Genomic DNA, 22,423 nt, shown 5'->3' with positions numbered 1-22,423 from the left:
TAAGGAACAGCATACAATTTAAAGTTGGGCTCTGGGACACAGCTCAGGTCCCTCTGCCTGTGTAACAGTAAGTTTAGGACAGATTTTCAGGGGCATGAAAGTGGAGTGGCAGGTGGATGCCTGGTGTCCTTTTGCACCACCAGAGAGCATTCCTTCATGTATTGTTCTGCCATCTGCTTACACACACACACTCTCTGCATGTTCCAAGTTAAACCCAGCATTAGCAGCAGAAAAAAACAGTACACATAGTGACAAAAAATAAAAAATGTTTCTGGACAAAATGCTTTGGGGGTCTGTTTAATATTCATTGTGAATATTGCTGAGCAACTGATGTACCCTTTTAGAGTTTCACTGGGTGGAGTTTTTTGGGGATGGAGGGTGGATTTTTTAATGTCGAGACCTACAACAGGCTGTAAGGTAAGACTGCTTAAATCAATTTTGTAATTTGTTAGTGACAGTTTCTTCAGGCTTCTGGTAGTAGCAGGATACTAGAAACACTGGCAAAGCTTGTTCTTAGTTTCTTATGGATGCATTAAACTACATTTTCATCCCTTGAGATCATAGGTCATAGCTCTGCTTCGCCAGCATCAGCTGATGACTTCACTGACACCCAAACCAGAGCAAGGAACTGCTGAACGCACCAGCTGCTAATATCATCAGCAGTGGGGAGCCTGCGACTCCTGCTGTCTTCACCTCTTGTTAAAAGCCCAAAGTCAATTCAGAAGAAATGTTGCTAAAGAGTGTGAACAGGTGAGAGGGTAGCCATTTAAGTTGCTTACTTTAAAACTGTAGTAGAAGATATCACGTCTTCTGAAGGAACAAAATGTGAAATGAACAGTCGCATAATTTAAAACAGTGGCTAGGCTTTCAGTTATAAGGAACTTAGCAACACATCTTGCCCCAAATTATTGTGATTACATCGCGTGTGTTTGTTAGAAAAACATTCAGCCCACATTTCTAAAGTTTATCGGGTTATTTATTTAAAGTGTTTCTCTTGCAAATAAATTTTGGAAAACAACAGTGCAAGGCTCATCTTGCTTTAAAAAGACTTTCAGTAACTTTGTTCTTCTTACTCAAAACCTTTGTTCCTATCCATCATTTATTTAATGAGACAATCTTTTTTTATACGGACCATTCTTGGAACTATTGTTCATTTATCTTTGTCTGAAAAGCTAAGTGCCTACAAAAGCAGCCTTCACTCATGCAGACAGGACGTCAGCATCTCTCTTGACTGCTTGACCTATACTATCATTTCCCACATGGGGTGGAGCGCCCCAAGGAGGCCGTGTTCTTGGCCCACCCCAGCGTGAGGAAGGACGGTTTGGGGCAGATCCTGATGTCATTCTGGTTCACATCTGTGGAAAATGGCAAATGCAGAGTAATCGCTTCACTATGAAGATTTTGTAAGGCTGCCAATGAACTACTTATGTGTCGTCTGGAAGACTCTGAAAGCTTGTATAATCCTTTACCAAGATACAAACTTGAGTTTGTCTATGCAGCTTGCTTAATGCCTCAATTGACCAGTGTTTTAATATAAAGACATGAGTTACAAGGTGATAGGATTTGCCTGTTCCAGGCAAACAGGTTTGTTAAATCTACATGACCTTCTGTTCCAGAAGAAACCCTTTAAACAAAAGGCTGGCTTCTGCCCAGGTTTAAAAGAGAAGATTGCTTTTCAATTGACTGAGTTAGCAGGAGTCTGTGACCAGCTGGTGGCAATGATCACACAGCCTGTGACAGGCTACAAAAGAGAAAGGCTTGCTCAAAGGAAACTTTTTGTTTTCCTTTCTATCTCTCTCTCTCTCTTTTTTTTTTTTGTTTCTTCTTCTTTTTAATTCAATTATTTATTTATTTAGTTAGTTTTCTATACAGAATTTTGGTTCAGGAGAATCATACCAGAACTTGATGGAAAGAAAACTTTTCCTGGAAAAGTAAGATGTTGCTCAGTGGTAATCAAAACATTTGCTGTTTTATACGTGAACTGTTTTTTTCTTTGAGTTTATTTTAAACAGAGGCAGTTTTATTCTCTATCCTCTGTACTACTCCAAACTTGCAAAAATTACTAGCGTGTGCCTTCTTGCATTCTATTAATGAAGACCTTATCTTTAATAAACTCGTATTTCTGATATCACCCATAAAACCCCTAGTAAATTCCAGAAATGTTGTTCCCCAGTTCTGTGGCCCTCTCCACCTCCTCAGTTCACTTGTGCAGCATGTTGGCAGAGCTGTTAGTGTGAGCTTCCCACCCAGTGCTGTGGTGGGCCACTAGCAGAGGAGGTTTGCCCAAGTCAGAGAAGGATGAAGCTGATTATGGGCCTGTATCTAGAAAAGCAAGATATGTGGCTTTTTGTAACTGCAGAGCCGTGAGGTTTTAAGTTGGTTTTTGTTTTTCTCAGAAGTGGGCGACGAGAGGAAAGAGAAATAAGGTTTATTAATGACAAGAAACAAAAGCAATGTTGTGTGTGGAGCTAGCTGTTCGGACTTGAAAAAGCAAAACAGGATTTTATGGACTACTTCAAGGACCTATTTTGCTCCTGAGAGTATGTGGTTGAGGGACTTGACGTATAGCAGGTCTGGCACTTCCAGTGTCTTCAGGTAGTTATCTAACAGTGGATACTCATAAGCAACCTGAAATCCTTGTTTGAGTTCATGTGCAAGAATATTTGTTCAAGTACCAACATTTTTATGGCTGGCCATTGTGGGAGGGATGTACCACAGACTCTTGAGCGAACTGTTGGTGCTTTTACATCACCCTGTATGTATAGTGAGGTTAAACTGTTTTAAAATTGTGGGGCTTTTTTTGTTGTCATTGTCTTTTATATAGTGTTTGTGTTTGGAGAGAAAGGGAAGTGAAACTCTCTTTCAGATCAAACGGCTTGTGCTTTTTTATTGGTGTCTAGGGGGGCAATCAAAAAAATCTAGAGACGGAAAGTGAAAAAGCAACATGGGATGACCTTGTTTTCTTGTTACTTGTTTTTTTTTTTCCCCAACTTCTGGAATGCTACAAATTATTTTTAAAAGAAAGCAATACAATTAACTACTGAATTACGTACAACTGTGTAGATTTTTAACCACTTGGTTGATTCAATACAAATGCGTGTAAGAAACATGGTAAGAGCTCTTCTAGTCAGAACCAGCTGATGATTTAGCTGCTTATTCACATATTCCTACTGAAATCTAACTATTCCATGTATGAGCAGTGTAACAGCGGGGGTATACTCATTTGTGTACAGGAAGCATTGTTGTCAAAGCATGAACAGTAAACCCTATTCCTGTGAAGTTTTTGTAGGTGGTTTGGATGGAGGCTGCTGTAGATGCTTCTTTTGATTTCTAATGATGGCACATACTATACAATAGCACGTAGCACAGCGATAGTGCTTCTGTCTTGTTGGCATTTCTGCACCCATGTGACAGGTAATAAGCTGTCTAAAATGACAGCAGCCAAGATCATTTAGCTCTAAAGTGCTTCTGCAGGACTGTGGTCAGGAAAAGAGTGGGAGAAAATCAGAATCTCAGCGTCTCGGTTCTTCTTTTAGTTACTAGGTGATACCTTATTTATCTCTTTGGTATTAGCTTTTACAATTTTTCTGATAACTGATTTTTTAGTACACAACTGTTGTTTCTGGCAGACAAAACGTGAAATGCTCCCACATCTATTTTTTTTTTTTTTTTTTAAATCATGCAGTTGCTGAGGCAGCAAAATACTAAGCATGTACATATGACTAATGACACTGGAGGACCAATATCAGTGCGTTGTTGAGTGATAAGCAGGACTGAAATGTCTGAGAAAGCTTGGCCTCTCTTTCTTTGAAGATGACAACCCTAGAGATAATTTTAAGCAACAGTAGTGAAGGTGTTCACGCCCGGTTTAGCTAGTTATCTTCACCAGGAGACACACAGGCATTAAAGCATGTAAGCTAACTTTAGATCAGGCATATACGCAGAAATCTGCTCTAATATAAATAAGAACCAATTTCATGGCTACATCTCATTTTCAGGGAAATCAGAACATGTAGATTTGTAACACTTGGTGTACAGGAGCTGAAGAAGCCCAGAGCAGTTACCAGCTGTTCCCGCTGTATAAACGCTGAACAGCCCTTCCTGAAATGATTATGCCTAAAAATGAAATTAAACACATTTGATAAAGAAGATAGGAATTATTAACTTAAATTGATTTTTTTTTTCCCACATATGCTTTTAAGCTGAGCTTAATTTCTTCAGGCAATATTAAAAAATTAGTAAATTCAAATATTTTTCTAGAGAACATGGATTCCTCTTTGGATAGCACATTAATTTGAGCTCTTTAATACTGAAGACAATCCCTTAAATCAACCATTTGACCAGTAGAACCAGTCCGGCACAGTGAAAATGAACAAAGATAAACAAATACAACTTAAAATGAGAAGAAAATTGCAAATGCTGCTTTATTTAATTCTTACAATAGGGAGGCACTTTTACATTAAAAAACAAAACCAAAATACAGTGCAGAGGTTTCATTACAACTACAGTATCCTAAAATATTCCTGCATGAAAATAAAAAGAAATGGTGTCTGTGTGGGAAACTTACGTGATTTTTGTTTTCTTTAATTCCAAGTCGATACTAATAATCCCACCTGAAAAACATGTTTTCTTTGTTTTTCTTCTGTTCACACAGATTGATGTAACTGTTTGTAGTATTGCTGACACTTTACTGTTTCCCCTCAAACTAATTCTGTGTGTACTTGCACAAGGCAAAGAAGCTTACTGAGGGCTTTGCAAAATTTAGTGGGTGCTGTTGAGATACTGTAAATTAAGTAGTTAAAAGTGTGTTTTATGTCAAAATTCCCAATTCAGCTTCACTTTGAACAAGACCTGCTTATTTCAGTAGAGTTACTCTTTGTCTTAGGCTCAAATGATGCATGTGTTTGTGGGGATGGGAAGAGATCATGGAGGGATGCTTTCCTGCAGTCATTTCCCCTCCATACAGTCTGGATAAATGAATGCAGGTATTTTGTTTGTTTTTCATGCCATCCTAGAAAACTGAAGTAGTTTGGCAATTAGCCCCTGGGTGTCAGCTGTGTGGAACTCCTGCTGATAAGCAGCTAAATACAAATCCATTCTAGACAGACTTGGAGACCATTCTGAGGCTGGCTGGCGTGGAAGTCAGAGCAAACACTGTATTAAAGGGCACAAATGGGAAGCGAAGTTAGCAATAACGTTGAAAGATGGCCTCAGATTCTGTGGTGCTGATGTACTAATGTTTGTACTCAACCATGAAAGAAACCTTGCTAATGTCACTAGGAGTATCTGTGGAGAAAGGCAATCCTCAAAATGACGATTGTCACAATCCATCCTTCTGTACGTACATTTCCACTTGATTGTCTCGAGCAAAGAAAGCAAACCTCAGGTTGAAAATTCTGACAGATAGTGTCTCGCTGGTTGATTGATGGGGGTATACATTCATTGCTTTACAGCAATTCTCCTGCTATTTATTTGTTTGGGGGTTATCAAAAGCACTAGGTGAGCTGCGCAGGGAAGCTTCTGGTTGTGTTAAAATGAGATTGGAAGTGGAAGAATGCTCTAAGAATGATAAAGAAATACTAGAAATGCTTAAAATGAACACCTGAGGAGAAAAATACTCTTCTAATCATCTGTGCTTTTAAACTTGGCTGAGCAGAATATGGCTTTATGTGCGGATGTTACTAGCAAAACTTAGGCTTTCAAGTAGGTCAGAAATACCTGCAACGGGGTTTGCAAGTAAGTCTCTTCTGGGGGCTCTGTGAATGTGAGGTTAACCTAAGTAAAGGGAATACAATGGAATATTAGAGGGTGCTCCTATTGAGGAGTGACTTTGTCATAAATGGAATAAAAGTTTGCTGCAAGTTCTCAGCTTTATTTATCAAATTCCAGTTTCTTCTCCTATGATGAAGACCAGAGATCCTTCCCTCATGCAATTTTCTGTTTTCTAAAATTGCCTCAGCTGTATTTTAATCCACTTTGGAAGTAAATTACCTGATCTGATCCAGAACTCTGTTAACGATCTAAAGCTGGGTTCCTATGACAGAAGAATTAAAGTCAGTACAATATAACAAGAGCTATTTTCAAAAGTTAAACTACTTAAAAATATTTCCGTTTGGAAGTTGCTTTATCAGCATTGGTACAATATGTAAACATATCCACAGAGAGCTTGGGCTCTGGATTCCAGGGCACCTTCTCCTTTACTGAAAGCACGTACTACAAAACCTGTAGAGATTTCTCTTTGTATATTACGTTTGGAAAAGTTTAAAGAGAATGGCTTTGTTTAGATTCAGATAGACTGCCAAAATTTGCAACTTGTAACTCTGTGCTGATATATGAAAATAAGATGTAAAACTTCTCTCTCCAAACTAAATATATCAAGGGCATATTCTGAACATGGAAGATAATTCTGGCTTTAAGATTTATCCCTGATATGGATAAAAGAACACTTCGCGGAGTTTTGATCTTGATTATGTCTCTTTACAGCTGAAAAGAGAAGAGATTTTTTCACCCACATTCAATATAAAAGGGAGGAAAAACATGCTGTTGATTATTTTCCTGGCACATCTTGAATAAAATAGTACAGGCTTCATTATGGCATGAGACTAATTATGCAAATTATATCTGAAAGGAAAAAAAGTTAAATTAAAAATTGAATGGCTACTCCATGATCAGTGGGCACGAGTGAGATCTAATGGAATTGTGTTTAAAATCGGCTTCATCCAGATCCAGCTGTCTGCTGTTGACCTTCACCTCCATGCAGCCGTTATAAAAAGCAGTTACTAACGTTGCACCCAGAGGAACATCTGCACAGAAACACATTCAATTAGGCCAAGGCATGCAACATCTTATATATTTTTCAGATTAGCAAAATCATGGGGAACACTGCATTCCCCCTGCATTAGTTCTCCACGGGAGAAAACAGTAATTTGGCAGGGAACTTTTAACTAAGTTCTTCTCCCTTCTGTTTAAGATTCTTTGAGATAAAGTCAGCAAAGTTGAGAAAGGTCGGTAACATTTGAAATATGCATTACAAGTCTTCTCCCATCCAGAAACCAAAAAACTATACGTAAGTGTTTCTCAGCAGCATTTCCTGCTTTAACTATAGTGAACTAATACTGTGTTTCCTGGAGTGCACTGTTCTTCTCCTGACCTACAAACAGATGTTTATGGGTTTAGAGGTCACCGAAAGAACCATGTTACTTCTGCCAGAAAGCTACTCTGGATTCAAATCTGCAAGTTCTCAAAAAGGGCACCCCTGGGAACTGCACACATTTTATTGCTTCCTTACTGCTTCTTGCAAGTGAAATATCTGTGAGAGACCCGCTTTATCTGTTGCTCATTTAGCTATTCTTTAGGTCATGGTAACATCATATCATTGATGTGCTTCCAGCACACAATATGTAAAGCACAGAACCAAGCAGGTTTTGCTGTGAGGCTGTAGGGTACAACCACATTACAAACTAGACTGAAGGAGATCCGAGTACCTTCAGCAACCAGAATGAGGATACCTAGAAGCTGATATGAAGAGCATCATCTTTTTGTCAGGTGTTAATCGTTCTGTCTCTCCTAAAAGATTGCCATGGTCCAGAGAACATGAAACGTTGCTTCCTTGTGGTTTTTGTTGTTGCAAGCTGAGGTACTGCACATACAGTCCTCTAGAACTGTGTCCTTCTGCTCTTTCGGCTTCAGGGATAACGTGCTGCTGTCACAGAACTATGCAACACTCATTTAGCCTGTGCTGACTGTGTTGAATTAATTAGCAAAAAAGAATACTTCCAGCATTGTTACAAGTTGGAAGAAATGTCAAGTGTCAAAAATAGGCAGTTCTGTTTTTCATGAAAAACAGACATTTTTGTTAGGTGCCTCTTAACCATACAGTTCTGTGCACTTAGCTCAGCATGGGAATCCTTACCTACCTTTTTATACTGCTCAGTAATCCCAGAGACTTTCAGAGATGAGTTAGAAGAAATAAATGAGTTGGTGTAGTCTTAAAGTCACTTTCCAATGTTACTTTTTTTTCCTCTTTGGCAACAGAGATTGTTGCAGAAGAGGCTCCTGTGGATAAGGTGTTTGTTTGTTTTGTGGAGTGTGTTGTTGTTGTGGAAATTTTTTTTGACTTCTAAGTAGATACTGGATTTACATACAGGTCTTTTTTTATTAATTTGCAAGGTCTTAACTCTTAAGGCATCAGTGTTAGCAGGGTACTAGGAAGAATGACAAATATCGCAATGGTGGTGAGGGCTAAGAAATGACCAGAGTCAGTCAAGTTACTGTGGCTCAATTAACCTACTGATTCACCTCTACTAAGTCAACAGTCTTCAACTCTTTTAACAGTGAGCAGGCATTACAGAAACTGACACTTACCTGTATCTGACAGTACTGTACCATTAGCATATTCTCATCCTATTGTTTCCATTTGAATTGAACTTACCTGGTTAGTTGGTTTACCAGACATTGCACATCCAGTCAAAAATGAAATCAGAGAAAAAAATGGTGTATTTAGGGACTGAATCTTTATATTCCTGACGATCACTATTTAAAGACTTGTAGAGAAGTCAATCCCAGCATATGTGCCTGGATGCAGAGGCAACTACCACTTCAGACTGAAGCTGTGGTACCTACTGTGCCACCCTAAATATTTTGCGTTTATTCTGACAAGCAAGTCTAGATGGTGGAATCACAATTTGAGTTTCCACAATGGATGCTACCTTGAAAAAAATGCCTAAAGAGATCATCTCCAAGGGATACACAGTTCTTAATCTCTTTCTACTCCTGTGTACTCTTCTCCTGCAGAAGAAACACACTGCAGATGAAGACTGGCTTTATCTGGGGCAGTGCTATGACAATGCGGCCTAAGAGTAAAATGGATGTCAATTCAAGACTGTGTTTCTCAAAATTTTAAGGGTTTCCCTAGGAATTTTGACTTAAAAAGTTCTGCTAGTAGGAACTTCATCTTGTAACCATGGTGTCTTTGCTCTACTGATTTTCAAGTTTGGGGATCTCAGGCTTTGAAAAATCTTTGTCTGTGGCAATGCTGTTTTTCTGCATGGTTCACACTGAAGTCAAGCTATTTTACCAATAAGCGTGTGTACACTTCCTGTATAAAATTCCTGTTTGTACTTGCCTTAAGATTGGGTATTTGCTTGCAGCTTGTTTTAAACAAAATGTTATTTGCTATTTTAACATATTTTCTGTCTCATGAAGATTGTCAGTCATCTATTACCCAGAGTATAATTGTTAAAACTGTGTTTTGGACTTTCCCTTCTCCAGTTCTGACACTTAGTTTACTCATAAATGTCAGTTTTCTTACATACTTGATAGAGTTTCTAAACTGTGCCAGCTGATGGCATTTCAGAAAACACAGTGGTCACTTGTCCCCAGCTCAATAAAGCAAAATGTATTGCAAATCCAAACCTGTTCAGAGAGACTCATGCCTCTTAATAGGCCTAACGATATTCCTATTGAAAAGCTGACCCGCTCAAAAGCTGCATAAACTGGATGAAATAAAGAGCATTTGGGGAAAAAGTGTTTCTTATACAGTTGTAGGTTTTGTCCAACTCGTGTAAGGCTGAATGTAATCAGGCTTCTATAAAAGAATAAAAAGAAAGGTAATTCACCTGGCAGGCCACCCAAGTAGGTAACAACATCTGTCATCATCGCTTGATGCAGGATAGACAGCTGCTCCGAATTGCTTTGGTCTGTACGTGAATCAACAGACAGTTCAAGCTGCTGCTTGGTTACTACAAGTCCAACCAACACTTTTCTGGGTGTACATAACTTCTTTGATTCCAGACGTGCTACAGTGATATTTCCAATGGTCGCAATTATTTCCTAAACAGAAGAATGTGGAGTCACAAAAGATGCCACACGTAACTTTAACACAAAATTACACTTAATTTTGATACATTTTATACTTGAAAGTAGAAAGAAAAGGTATGTTAGAGCTGTGTTTTAAAAATTGTTACCTTAAGTTGGAAAAGATATTGAAGTTGATAGTTGCTGTATAACCATCACCTTTGTAAACAAAGCCATTCATTTATATTCTGAAGCTTATAAGTGAGAATATTCTTGGGGGGGGGGTGGGGAAGTCCTTTGGCTATGGTTCTGAGGTGAAATCCTGTTTCTTTTAAAGGCAATACTGCTACAACTTCAAAGGTAACCCAGTTTTTGCTGTACGTTCTTATTTCAGGCATAGGCATGGATTAGCTATGATGCGCTATTGTAATCTATCTTGGGACACCTGATATAAATGTGTAAACAGGAACTTAAGAACAAAAATATCTGTTTATAAATTGAAACTATTGTTGCCATTGCTATAATACCATGACTACTTCTGTCATATTCACTTTTCTGCTTTGTGCATTTGGAAGGAAAGGCTAGAGAGACAAGACATAATGGATACTACCTAATGTAAGAGTGCTTAGTGGTTGGTCCCTGCTGTAACAATCATTCATAGTAATATATTTTCTGCACATCAACGTATGATCTAAGTGCCATGCAAAATATTAATTCAGCCTTCCAGCTCCACTGCGTGTAAGTTGTAAGTAACTTCTTTTCAGTTTGACTTTTTTTTCAAAAGCTGAGTAGCGAGTTAAGTGAGACAAAGATGAGAGGTGTGATACATGAGATGATGCTTGAGCCCTGAGCTGCTATAATTGTAAGATCACCTGTGAGTCAGAAGAGTTAGAGTCCACTATGGACAAAGCAAGAGGCACTGTTTCATTAGAAACCAGGGCAAACAAAACACCAGTGTCTGTGGATGGGCGAATAGTCATAGTCACATTTACTAGCCAATCTTCAGCACTGTCAAGATTATCTGTTTTAAAAGAAAAGATTGAAATTAATAAATCTATCTGCTAATGAAAAATTAATATGGTGTTAAAAAAAAAAAAAATAGTACTTCATCTGCTCCTATTGTGGAAAAAACAGTACTCATCTCCAGAAAAAAAATAAATGAATTTTGGAACTTTAAGAACTTATAATTCTTTCTAAAAACAAAACAAAAAATACCACTTAAATCCTGCATCTTCCCTTATCTTCTTTTCCTACTGAACGCTTTTTTTTTCTGTTTTCTCTGGTCCAATGTGGAATAGGTGCCACATTCATGAAAGGTCAGTTTAAGATAATACCTGGAAAGACAACTTTACTCATAAATTTCTACCACTAAGTAGAAGATTGGCAGTTCTGCCACATTTTTACATTCCAAAGCAGTTCTACTGTCAAAATGGGAATATGCAGATGGGTAAAACAAATATGCAGATGGTGCAAATACATGTATAACTTCAGATGATGCATTCATAGTCAAGCTAATACGAAAATTACTGTTTCAAGTGCTATTTGTCATTTTTTTAATCTTTTATTCCAGCATCTGCCCTTCCCTTCCCCAGTCTCATCTAAACTGATTTCTAGTATTTTTTTCAGGAAGCAGAAATCCTAGCACATGAATTGAGGTCATATTCAGATTTGGGGTGGAGGATGGGATGGGGATGAGAACAGAAAGACGCAGGGGTGATGAAAGTGTAGCAGCAGCCCCAAAGAAATAAGTCAGGAGGAGACATGGCAGTATGGTGTTAGTGAATGAATGGGAGGAAAGATGAGTAAATGTCAGTGGCATAGAAACCTCTCATGAGTTTGTTGGAAACATAGGATACAAAAAGCTGTAGAAATCTTTTGAAGTGGACTAAAGAATTTAAAGAAAAGCCCTTGGAAAGAATAGCAAGTCCTGGGATGAAAAGGATGGAGGATCAGACAGGGATTGAGGGGTAGGATAGCATCTGGGATATTAAAGTATGTAATGACGACAAGATTTGATGCTCAAGGAATGCCTCACTTTGGGCTCTCAAGTGTACCCAGGGGGGATTCTGGACTGCAAAACTTGAAATTAGGGCAGAAAGTTCTGGATTCAGGAAAGAACAAGTTATACACTCAAAACCTCTAGATATGATGTTCATTTAGAAACAAAACCACATACATAAAACTATCAGTGATCCTTTTCCCCATCCACAGTGTTCTTTTTCTGTCAGTAATACTATAGCTTTCTTCACTGATAAAACAAGGGGCAGGATTATATCTTTTTATAGTGAACATGTTCAATACTCCTCATCTTTTGCAAATGAAGAATATTCTTCCTAACCTAAAGCACTTCAGAAATTAAACGGACAACACCAATGGGATCAAAAGTCCTCATGCAAGCAAATAGCTTAATTTTTTTTATTTTTCTTTTCTTGACAATCAAACAAGTCCATCACCATTGCAGCAAAAGGTATAGGAATAGACAGAAAAATACTTACTATAGTTTATTTGAAACTTTGCCATTCCAGTGCCAGGGTAGAAGGATCCTCTCTCAACTGTTACTAAGCAGTGTTTGCTTTGTTTTCCTTGAATAACTTCTTTTACACCTGAGTGTCCTTGATTCATTAGGTTCCAGGCACGAATGCAGCCATCTAGGCGAGGGTTAATCTGTAAAAGAATTACAGTACTAGGTGTTTGAATTCAAAGTTGTTTTAAAACAAATTAGTAATGAGGCGTTACTTTGCATATGAACTTATAGCTAATAAAATAGCCTTATCAATGCTATAGTTGCCACATTATAGAAGTGAGACTAGGAAGAAACAAATGGCATGCAGTAAGTACCTCAGCCTTCAAAAGGCACTCCTGATTTAATATTATCTCCATTTTGTAGTTACAGATCTGTACAAAATAAATTGCTTCAATTTTAATGCTCATGCTGTCCTTTCGTTTAGATCACCACAGCTTTCCTATACCTGTAGGACAATGATAATTACTCCTGCTCCTTGTTCAAGGTTTTTGTCTTCTATTTGTACGAAAGCATAAAGAAATTCCTGAAATTACTTTCTGTTAGGTAAGGGAATGTTGTTGTATTGCTTCATACTTCTTCCCTCTACTTCACTTTTGAACAAAAATTGAGTTTATTTTTTATTTTTTGAAAGCATAGTCTCTAGTGTACAGTTACTTTTTGCCTCTCTATTTAGCGTGTCAGTTATTTTGAGGGTTCCTGGACTGAGAAGCAGGTAATTGGTTGTACTCCTCCTCATCAAAAGACAGAGCTGCAGAGAATGGAAGACTGAGTGAATCACTGGCCTTGACTAGCCTCAGCTATTGAAAAACCTAGTAAAAATGAAAGCTTATTGTGCCTGCAATAAAATCACCTGCACAGTGATTTCCATACCATAGCATGGCAAAAGCTAGCACCAGACACATGAATCGCTCTGAAATGCTCTTGCAGCAGAAGTGGTGGTGTTTTAGGGAATCTTAAGGCTATCTTACGAAACAAGCAACATAATTCTGAAAGATTAGCCCTTAAGAACTGTGTTTTTGTAACTGAAATGTAACTGAGGATAGTGTACAGAGATTTCTGCATATTTGCTTTCAAAACATGGTTAGTAACTCCATTTTCATTTTCTAAATGGGTTCTAAGCTGCTACTATGTCCCGTGTGACTGTTAAAGAAACAATACAAAAATACTAAGTCTTAATCAACATTACTTTTTTAGTTACCTGCTTAATTAGAGTGTCACCCACTTTGCGAGGCAATCCTGCAATGTACACCTTAGTTTCCAAGAAACCGTGTGACTGTTTGAAGAGAGTTCCCGGGCTGTTAATGTTCATCACTGCTTCTTTAGCTATTTTTACACTGATGCTGTGCTCTAGTTCTTCAACTGATATCTAAAATTAAATAGAAATGTTTATGTATACACACACATAATTAGAATACTCTTAAATGCTAATTTTATATACCTGTATGAAAGTATTATTTATGTACCTCTAAATATTTGACTTGTAAAATAGTTTTAATGTATTCAGTACTTATAGCACATTTAAACTTGAATCATAGCAACTGTCCATTTCCATGGACACCGCATAGGAGGATGACCTGGGTGCTTTTATTCCCACCCTACCCTCAGGAAAACACATGCAGCTGATTAGTCAGCCTGCTTTATGGTCTACTGAGCTTGCAAGAAGCTTGTTTCTACAGTTGTTCTACATCCCATCTACATCTGGCAGTTCTTCATGTCGCTGTAACCTGCTGCACAGGATTGAATCTCCAGGTGGGACAGGGACAAAGTGGGCTCAACACCTGCTCCTGCTATTGTGAGGTATAGAAATAGATTTTTATCTCATGCATGTTGTACTAAACTGAAGCAGGTCTGTGCAGAATTCTAGCTTCTCTTGGCCCCCTTTAAAAACAAACTTACTGGTGTTAATAATATGCTATTTTTTATAGATGGTATACCTGAGCAAGGCCTTTCACCTTAGGTATGCAAGCTTGAAGAACAAGCTGGGCTTCTGGTCTACCAAAGGTAAATCTTGCTTCCTAGGCAAAGTGTCTTATTGTTCAGCTCACCTTGCAATCATACTTGCTAATGATCTGCTGCTTCCCTTTTCATGACTACAAAGAATAATTCTTATGCTGCCAGGTAGTGCTAATTCTCATTATCAATGATGAACAAATGCCATGATTTCTCAGATGTAAGGCATGCTCACAAGTTTCTTGGTTGGTATTTAAGTCTGGAATTTGAGGGCATCATTTTAAGCCCTTGGAACAGTTGCTTAGTTTCTGCATACAGTACAGAATGTTCTCATAGGGGATTAAAGGAAGGAGAGGACAGAGGTAAACCCAGCTTACTATATGCCACAGGCCATCATTAATGGCTTTTCCTCCGCTGGTAACTTTTGTTCCAAATTCATTCCTGAATTGAATTTCAATCTTTCCATCACGAAGAGCAAGCAAGATCCATGCTGTGCTGTCAAGGGATTCTGCATAGAGTATAACTCCCTCTGCATCATATGTCCGGAAATCAAATTCTGCTGAAAATCTGAGTTGTGAAGAAGGAATCTTATTAATAAAGACAGAAAACCTAAGTACTGAAGAACCTGTGAAAACCTGTTAGTAAGGTTTTAGGGGAGAAAAAAAAATAAAAAATTCATAGATATTAACCTTTTGGTAACTCTGTTTCTGAGCAGTTGTGGTATTTGGATGTTATTAGTCAAATGCAGAATCTAATGTTGTTCATCTGAATCCAGGGAAATGTTTTGAGATTAATGCCTGGAGCTGGGATTTGAATTAGCCTTGGTTCAGTTCCCAAATCTGCTATGAGCTTTGCCTGTGAAGGATATCGCATCTACTTTAGTAAGAGGATAGAGATAATATCCCTACTGCATTGCATGGAGATGTGATATGGGGAAAAACACATGATCTATGGCATGCTTTAGCTCAACAGGGCTGCCAAGTGCTGCCCTACAACAATTATGACCCAGCAATTTGCTACAGATACTGATGTCTTTGATACAGCACTCTTTAATTTGAGGATTTGTTGTCTGGACCTCGGCAGTTGATTGAATGTATACATAGTACAATTATGATTTACGGTACAGGCTACTGTAGTAGAGAGTATAAGTACAGTGAGAACAGCCCTCCTCTCCTAGAACTTCTGGGCTATATAAAACAGATTTAGCATGAAAGGAAAAAACAAAGCACACTGGAGTAAGGATTTGCTGAAGACAATAAAAGAAACAAGTATGGGGGCTGTAATTGAGAACTTGATTCACTTTAACTTCCAGTCTTGCTCTTTGTCCACTAGATGTCAGTCTCTCATGCAGACCTACAAAAAATCATTCTGTATTTACACGGAGACTATTAAGATAGTGTCAAACATTTATCATCTTCGAAAGGTCTTTCAGGAGAGCATTAATGCTAGGTCAACTTGGAAAAATGGCAGAGGAAAAAGTTCTCACTATTTATGTCTTTCTGTAAGATTCTGAGGCTCTGGGGATCACCAACTCAACGGCTATTGCTGCTGTTACTCTTGAAATTGTTCACTCAGTATGTCAAGGAGTGCTGCAATTTCAGCTACCACCGTGAAGAAGTCCAACAGTAATGAAGAGGTCACTACCTTTGTCAATTGTTCTGACAGCTGTAAAGGAAATCACACAGACAGTGCTGTAGACAAGGTACTGCACTTTATCAGTGTCCTTGGAACGCTGAAAGGAAGAACAGGATAGGGGGAGCCTTGGCCTGTTTTTGTTTCTCAGCAGTGTGTGTGTGTAACAGGAGGCAGCTTCTACCCAAAGCAGAAAGGAAGTAGCACCACTAACAAACCTGAAGCCATACCCATAGATGAGAATAGAAGCTATACAGTAACTTTTTCTTCTACCATATCTGAATTTCAAACAGAGAATTCTAAATGTCTTCCTGTATCTGCATCACTGACTCCCACCTTTCCTAACCCCTGCTCTTTCTTTCATGAGTAAGGTTCTATCACAAAGATGAACCAGTTTTGCTCTCCACGAACCAATGGGACCTACTGCCTATTATATCTACTGTCCTCAAACCTCTTTCGTTTTTTGCCCACTTAAGTCTGGATTTCTCTGAACTCTTTCTCCCAGTCCATATACCTCTTCTCTACCAACAGCATCTCAGCATCTGTAACCTGGTCTGTAATGGCTGGAAGACTCCAACTTGTTTATTCATATACATGATCACACCACATGCCAGTGGTGCCTGTCTGCCCCAGCTGTGTGCTGTTCCCTGGCTGGGACACAGATGCTAGTGGCTCCTACCTTCTCCTGAGGTGTCTGGAAGAAACCTGCTGACCTCTTAGTTTTGCCACATAAGAAAGCTGCTGTCTACACCGATTAGGTGTCTCAGGGACACAGTACAGTCAATAAGAGATGCTGTAAACTGACTCCAAACTGACTCTTCCTGTCCGCTTTCAAACAACTCTGCGCTCCCTTAAGTGATGGTGTACATAGGGACCTGAGTTAATTCATTCTCCATATAAAAATATCTTAATCCATGGGGAGATGGTGGTATAATTTTTGCATGCAATGTACCTTACGCCCTCAGAAAATTAAGGGAAAAAAATGTCCATGATTTCCAGGCATACTTTTATCAAAAGCAAATGCTTACCTGGTGACATTTGGCAATTTAAACTTTAAGTTCACAACAGGAATTCCTGTAAACTGTTCTGCCAGGTAAAGCAGTTCATTATTCTTTTCTAGGTTCAGTGGGATACACAGAGGAATAGACTGAAAATAATAGAGAAAAAAAAAGCTGTTAATGTTGCGTTGTGATATTCTGTGAAGTAACTTCTGTTGTTGCCTGTTAGTCTATTTTGTTGTTGTTGTTTCTTTAAGCAATGGATGGCTTACCTCATTTTTTAAATTTATTTTTAACTTGAATATCTATTTGCAAATGAAATAGTGTGTTTCTTTTTGTTTGAAAAGTCCATTTCTTTAAGTTGTTGAAGGATAATTGAGATTGAAACACAGTCCTGGTGGATTGTAACTATTTAAATATTCAGTTTTTGAATCAAGAATTCTAATCTTCCATCATTTCCTTTTCTGTCACCAGGGACTGATGACACCCATCTGCTAGGGTCCTGCCTGGTTCCATTATTAAAGCTGTGTGGAATCTAAACCTGATCAGGTCTTAGAAGGGAATGGGGCCAGAGCAATGTCTTATGCAGATTTAAAAATCAACAAAAATCACCTTTTCTTTATCATTACTGATATACAACTATTCATATCTGTACAGCTTCTGGTACTACTAGAATCATTTACCTGGAATAAAAAGAAGCAATTTACAAGTAGATTCAGTAACAGGTCAATACAAAATCTTTGTCTGGCTGTTCATTGAATGTACTTGTCTTTCTTGAGCTCTGGAAAGGGATGTTGATGCAATCAACGCTCTTCCTTATGGAATAGCATTGAATTAATATTGCTGAGAACTGTTAGTGGAGCTATGAAGCTCTTAAAGCAGTGTGTTTTCAGGAAAAGTCTAAAAGAGAAGTGTTAAGTATTTGTGGCAACTGAAAGTCCTAAAGCAGTATGTGAAACTGGAATTAATCAAAATACGTGATCCAAAGTCAAATGTGAATAATCACAGTCAGCCAGCTGCAGTAGGGGGGAGGGGGCTGTGGACAGAATTGCTCTTATTCTTTCAGCTACCTGAAGATGTAAACAGACCTTATATACAGGAATTAAGTGCAAATTTAAACTAGTAAAATATTTGTTCAAGAAATGTCAACCATCCCTTCTAAGATGATGTTGATTTCTTTGTCTTCTGAAACTGATGTTATAATTAATATCTACAGTTTTGTCTTAAAAGTAAAGCACTCAGATTTGCTTTAGATACAGGTACCTATGCTCTGCATAAGGTAGGAAGACTTGCAGAATAGGCTTTAGATTACTTGTGTCCTTGACTAGTTGGAGCTTAAGAACATCTTTGATCTGAAATTATCCCTCAAAAGACCTCTTGTTTAATTTTCATATGATGGCAGCATAGCAGTCCTGCCGAACAGAACCAACAAGAATAGGTGTGGGAGGGCTCTTCTGTTCTCAAAATATGCTTTTTGTTAGTTGGGTAAATAGTTAAGTAGAGTACCCGAACTCGGACTCATGTATTCATGATGAAGCAGTTTTGTTAAATGTAGAGGTGCTCCTGAATTTTATGGCAACTCCATTTTATGTCTGCCAATATAACTAGTCTTTGGATTGCATATATTTTCAACCGATTAAACTATTTTTTCCAGTTTAGAGGCCTGAAACTAGCTTCCAGATAGACAGTTGATCACTTTTGAATAACCAAATTGAAAAATAACATGTAATGAAGCCAGAAGATACTTTTCTTTCAGGAAGAAGGAAAAGGAAATGTAATGAATACCAACTTTGTTCAGATATAAAATTTCAGGAAGAACAAACCAGTTCTAATACGCACATGCTAGCACTTGTACCAGACCTTGTTCAGGCTGGGTTTAAGCCCAGTTTTATTATAGTGTGTTAGAGGTGTTTCTTTTGTTGGCAGTTATCTGAGCTTACCTCGTAAAACAAGTCTCAGCCTGCCTGAACCTTTCAGAGCATACAGAGAACCATTCACAAGAAAATCCCTGTACTGGGATTCTCCAGACTTCTAAACTTTCTACTACTAATAAGCTGAGCATGAACAGCCTATTTTGGCTATGAGGTGCTGTTCAATTGGCAAGTTTTACTAAGTGCTTTTTCTTAAGCTATTGCAGATGAAAACTGCCGAAAACAATCCAGCTCAGGTTTTTTGTTGGTTTTTTTTTTGCCTGTTTGGATTAAAAAAAAAAAAAGAGTAATTCTGAAAGAGCAAGTGAAAACTTTTGTGCAGTCTAAGGAAAGCCTAGGAACATATGGGCAAATCGGAGTATTTTGTCTCTGAGTAAGCTGAACAGGCATTATTTGTTTGATAGGAAAAAGCTGGAGCTTATTTTGGAAGCAGCAGGAAATAGAAGCTTGCCTAAGCCAGTCTTTCTTGACAGGATTCCTGTAAATGCGCATGCATGAACTGAATGGCATCCAAATCCCTACTGTGTCTGCTTTGTGAGCCAAACCATAGCTCAAAGTCCCCAGCATTTCTCAGCGATTTTGAATCCATTCTCAAATATCTTCCTACTTCATTGAATCTAACTCATCCTGTCATCAAGAGATATCCAACTTTGATTTTCCATATGGAATATTACATAGTGCAGTTTTACCTCACAATTCTTCATGTCCTTAGAGAGCTTGAACCCTTTCTTGCCATCACAATAGCAGCTATAACTTCCTGGAGAGTTTACACAAAGCTGAGCACAAATATCTTCAGTGCATTCATCAATATCTAGGAGAAATAGAAGCATATAGAAAGATTTATTAAGATTATTCGTGGTTCAGACTGAAAACTAACACTTTAATGGAATAATAGACAAGATGGGTTCTACAGCTTAACATGAATCCAACAGGTGACTGCTGCTAAGCTAACTAATGCTAACAGATGTCTCCTATGTAAAATGTACAATCCAGAATTACCTGCTGGGTGTATAAGCCCTAGTAATCTGATAAGGGCCTTGTGTGCAGAGCAGGGGGAAAATTGGTCTGATTTGTGAGGCAGTAAGAAGCTGAGCTGCAAGGTGGTTGCATTAGTGCAAGAGACCTCAATAAATCACTACCATTTATGGTAGAAATGTCGTTCTGCATCAGACCTTTTCATTTCCCAATGGATATCAACATAATTTAGAGTTATTAAGAATTTATAAAGCAACTGTGTGGAAAAGGGACATGATTTTTTTCACGTAAGACCAAAATAATTTCAGGGCAAAATACGTGTTTTAAAATAAACACGTGTTAAAACAACACACAATAATCTTACAAATAACTAAGTTTCAGACAGCATCTATTTGTGCAGACCAATCTCATTTAAGCTGTAAGAAAGCTACAGCAACTTCATTTTCAATATTGCAGGCTATATATAATAGTTTAGAAAGGAAAGGCTATGTAAAAAGCCAATGTAACTGTTACATTTCTAATACAGAAATGAGCAAAATCTCTCCTGGATAAAAGCTCTGAGGGTGCTTTGGGTCCTCAGATTAAAGAAACTGCAATACTTGTTTTGAAACAAGTGTGAATAAGCAATTTTGTAGTAGCGTGTGAATTTTAAGTGTTCCATTTTATGTTAGTTTTTTCAGGACTAAAATACTTTTTTTTTTTTTTTTTTTTTTTGCTGTTGCTTGAGGGGAGGAGAAAAAAGGGAAAGAAAAAAAAAAACACTTATTGTAAAATCTGCTACTTTGCAGCAACCATGCATAATCTCCTTCCAAAACAGTACACCATGTTTTGCACTCTGGATGCTACTCTGATTTCTACTGTTGTTGCAGTTACAACTACGATTTGTACACTGCTCAGCCTCCAAGTGCATGCAGTTTCTCCATTACTTAAATGGGCAACAACTCATGAAAAGGACCTTGTAATTGGATGAAGAGTTCTTTATTATGAAAATGTCTCATCTTCCTCACCTTTTCCTTAAATGATCACTGCAAGGGAATTGTGCTCAGGCTTACGCTCCCTCCTGCACATTCATCTCAAAAGAAAAAGCTGTACTGTCCCTTACTACAGGTAATACAACCAGAACTAAAGTTCTGGATATCCCTACTGAAAGGCATAGGATGCAATACAGAAATCTCTTGTTGTCTTTGTAGTATGTTCAAGCTGTGTAGAACTCGACACCCAGCTCTACCACTTGCCTTGCTTCCATTTCACTAAGACAGTGCTCTGTCATGGAAGGAGATGATAAAAGTTCTTGTTGTGAGTTCTCTGCATTATAATCATGGCACTTCTAAAAACAGCAAGGTCATATCAGTTGCTCTGCATGTGGTTCCACTGCCTGCCCTGGGACAGCTCACTGAGGATATTCTGGGTCAAAAAGATGTATACAAGACCTTAAATCTTTGACCAGCAAGTATTGCCGATGGTGTTTTCCTGTTCTGGCAAAAGGTTTCATGCACATCGAAAGGTAGTTCCTAACATATAATTGGAGAATTGATGACTGCAGCTTTTTGGATTGTTAGAATTCTAACCGATCTTAGGTACGCAGCTGCAGAAAAGGTCACAGAGGAGATTTTCCTGCTTCTCTCTGATCCTTCAAATGCCTCAAGAATCCAATAACTCAGGTAAGGGGATAAAATAAGTTGTTAATGCAGAAATACAGTAATGGATGTTGTAAAAAGTTCATCTGACAGCGTTTTGCAGATGGCTTGTGTGTTGCAATGCCTTAACTTGAATTATTTTAAATTAACAAATGTTTAAATTTAATTGTGACTGTACCTGAAATTGCAGTCTTCAGAGGTGAATGTCTGCCAATGTTAAGAGGTCTTCTTTGCTCAGATTTGGGAAAGCTAACCTATTGAAATGTGTTACTCTCTATGTACATACAGGTAAACTCCTGCAATTGTAAATTACCAATGCTCTGCTTATGGCTTGATTCCTTCTTCATTCATTTTGGCCTTTGTCACCTGTAGTACTACTTAGGTGAGTAAGATAAAAGGGTGAGTTGCAATATCTAAGTGCTTATTTTAGAGTTTGAATCATACTTCTTTCCATATGCCTCAGAGATAATGCTCACAAATTAGTCATACAGCAGGATCTGGTCAGTTGTTAAGAAATGTTTTGCTGGTGCATAATTGCAACTGACCCTTCCATTTCCTCTGTCTGCAATTAGATCACCTCTCTTTCATTTGGCATGTGTAATCCTTTCCATTTGGAACTCATTAAACTGTTTATGGTCTTGACGGGTGTTACCTAACCCAATAGACTGCAAGATCAACTTGGTACAAGGGGTTCTGTGGTGAAAGTCATTTTCTAATAACTTCTGGTGACTTGTGGTGTGATGTCCATTTAAAACTAAGACTATAAAATGATGTGTTAAAAGGTCAAGCTGGTTCTGTCACTGTTTTTTTTTGGCTTGGTAGGTTGTTTTTTTGCATCTTATCATACATGCAAATGAGCCAAATTCCAAAACACAGCCTAGGGATAGTATGCAGTGGGTGAGAAGAATGCTTTCTCTGTCCTTTCCTGTTCTGCCTGTTTTGGGAAAAATAAATTTCATTCTCAGTATGATCATTTAGGGC

The 22,423-nt window shown here is 38.1% G+C and overlaps 1 protein-coding gene and 1 long non-coding RNA gene across 3 annotated transcripts in view; one reads left to right on the top strand and one right to left on the bottom strand.

The window, feature by feature from the left end:
* Window positions 1-1,830: 1,830 nt before the first annotated feature.
* Window positions 1,831-22,423, top strand: part of LOC311435094 — a 35,202-nt gene continuing 14,609 nt past the window's right edge. The window contains exons 1-3 of one of the 2 annotated variants that reach the window (XR_014691932.1): window positions 13,887-14,116; window positions 14,245-14,320; window positions 21,731-21,824. This is a non-coding gene — a long non-coding RNA (uncharacterized lncRNA). Of the gene's footprint in view, window positions 1,932-13,886; window positions 14,117-14,244; window positions 14,321-21,730; window positions 21,825-22,423 lie in introns of those variants that run through there. The other variant, XR_014691931.1, reaches the window with a different exon arrangement.
* The window catches only part of PROS1 (protein S), a 35,241-nt gene continuing 17,217 nt past the window's right edge, over window positions 4,400-22,423 (bottom strand). The window contains exons 8-15 of the mRNA XM_084515644.1: window positions 19,520-19,641; window positions 16,930-17,048; window positions 14,647-14,836; window positions 13,518-13,685; window positions 12,291-12,459; window positions 10,668-10,816; window positions 9,618-9,831; window positions 4,400-6,803 (exon numbers count right to left, since the gene is read on the bottom strand). Of these exons, the coding sequence (XP_084371770.1) occupies window positions 6,658-6,803; window positions 9,618-9,831; window positions 10,668-10,816; window positions 12,291-12,459; window positions 13,518-13,685; window positions 14,647-14,836; window positions 16,930-17,048; window positions 19,520-19,641 (1,277 nt within the window). The 3' untranslated portion in view covers window positions 4,400-6,657. The remainder of the gene's footprint in view (window positions 6,804-9,617; window positions 9,832-10,667; window positions 10,817-12,290; window positions 12,460-13,517; window positions 13,686-14,646; window positions 14,837-16,929; window positions 17,049-19,519; window positions 19,642-22,423) is intronic.

This window comes from Aythya ferina (assembly GCF_964211825.1).
Source record: "Aythya ferina genome assembly, chromosome: 1".
Lineage (NCBI taxonomy): Eukaryota > Metazoa > Chordata > Aves > Anseriformes > Anatidae > Aythya > Aythya ferina.
This window is presented reverse-complemented; position numbering and strand designations above follow the sequence as displayed.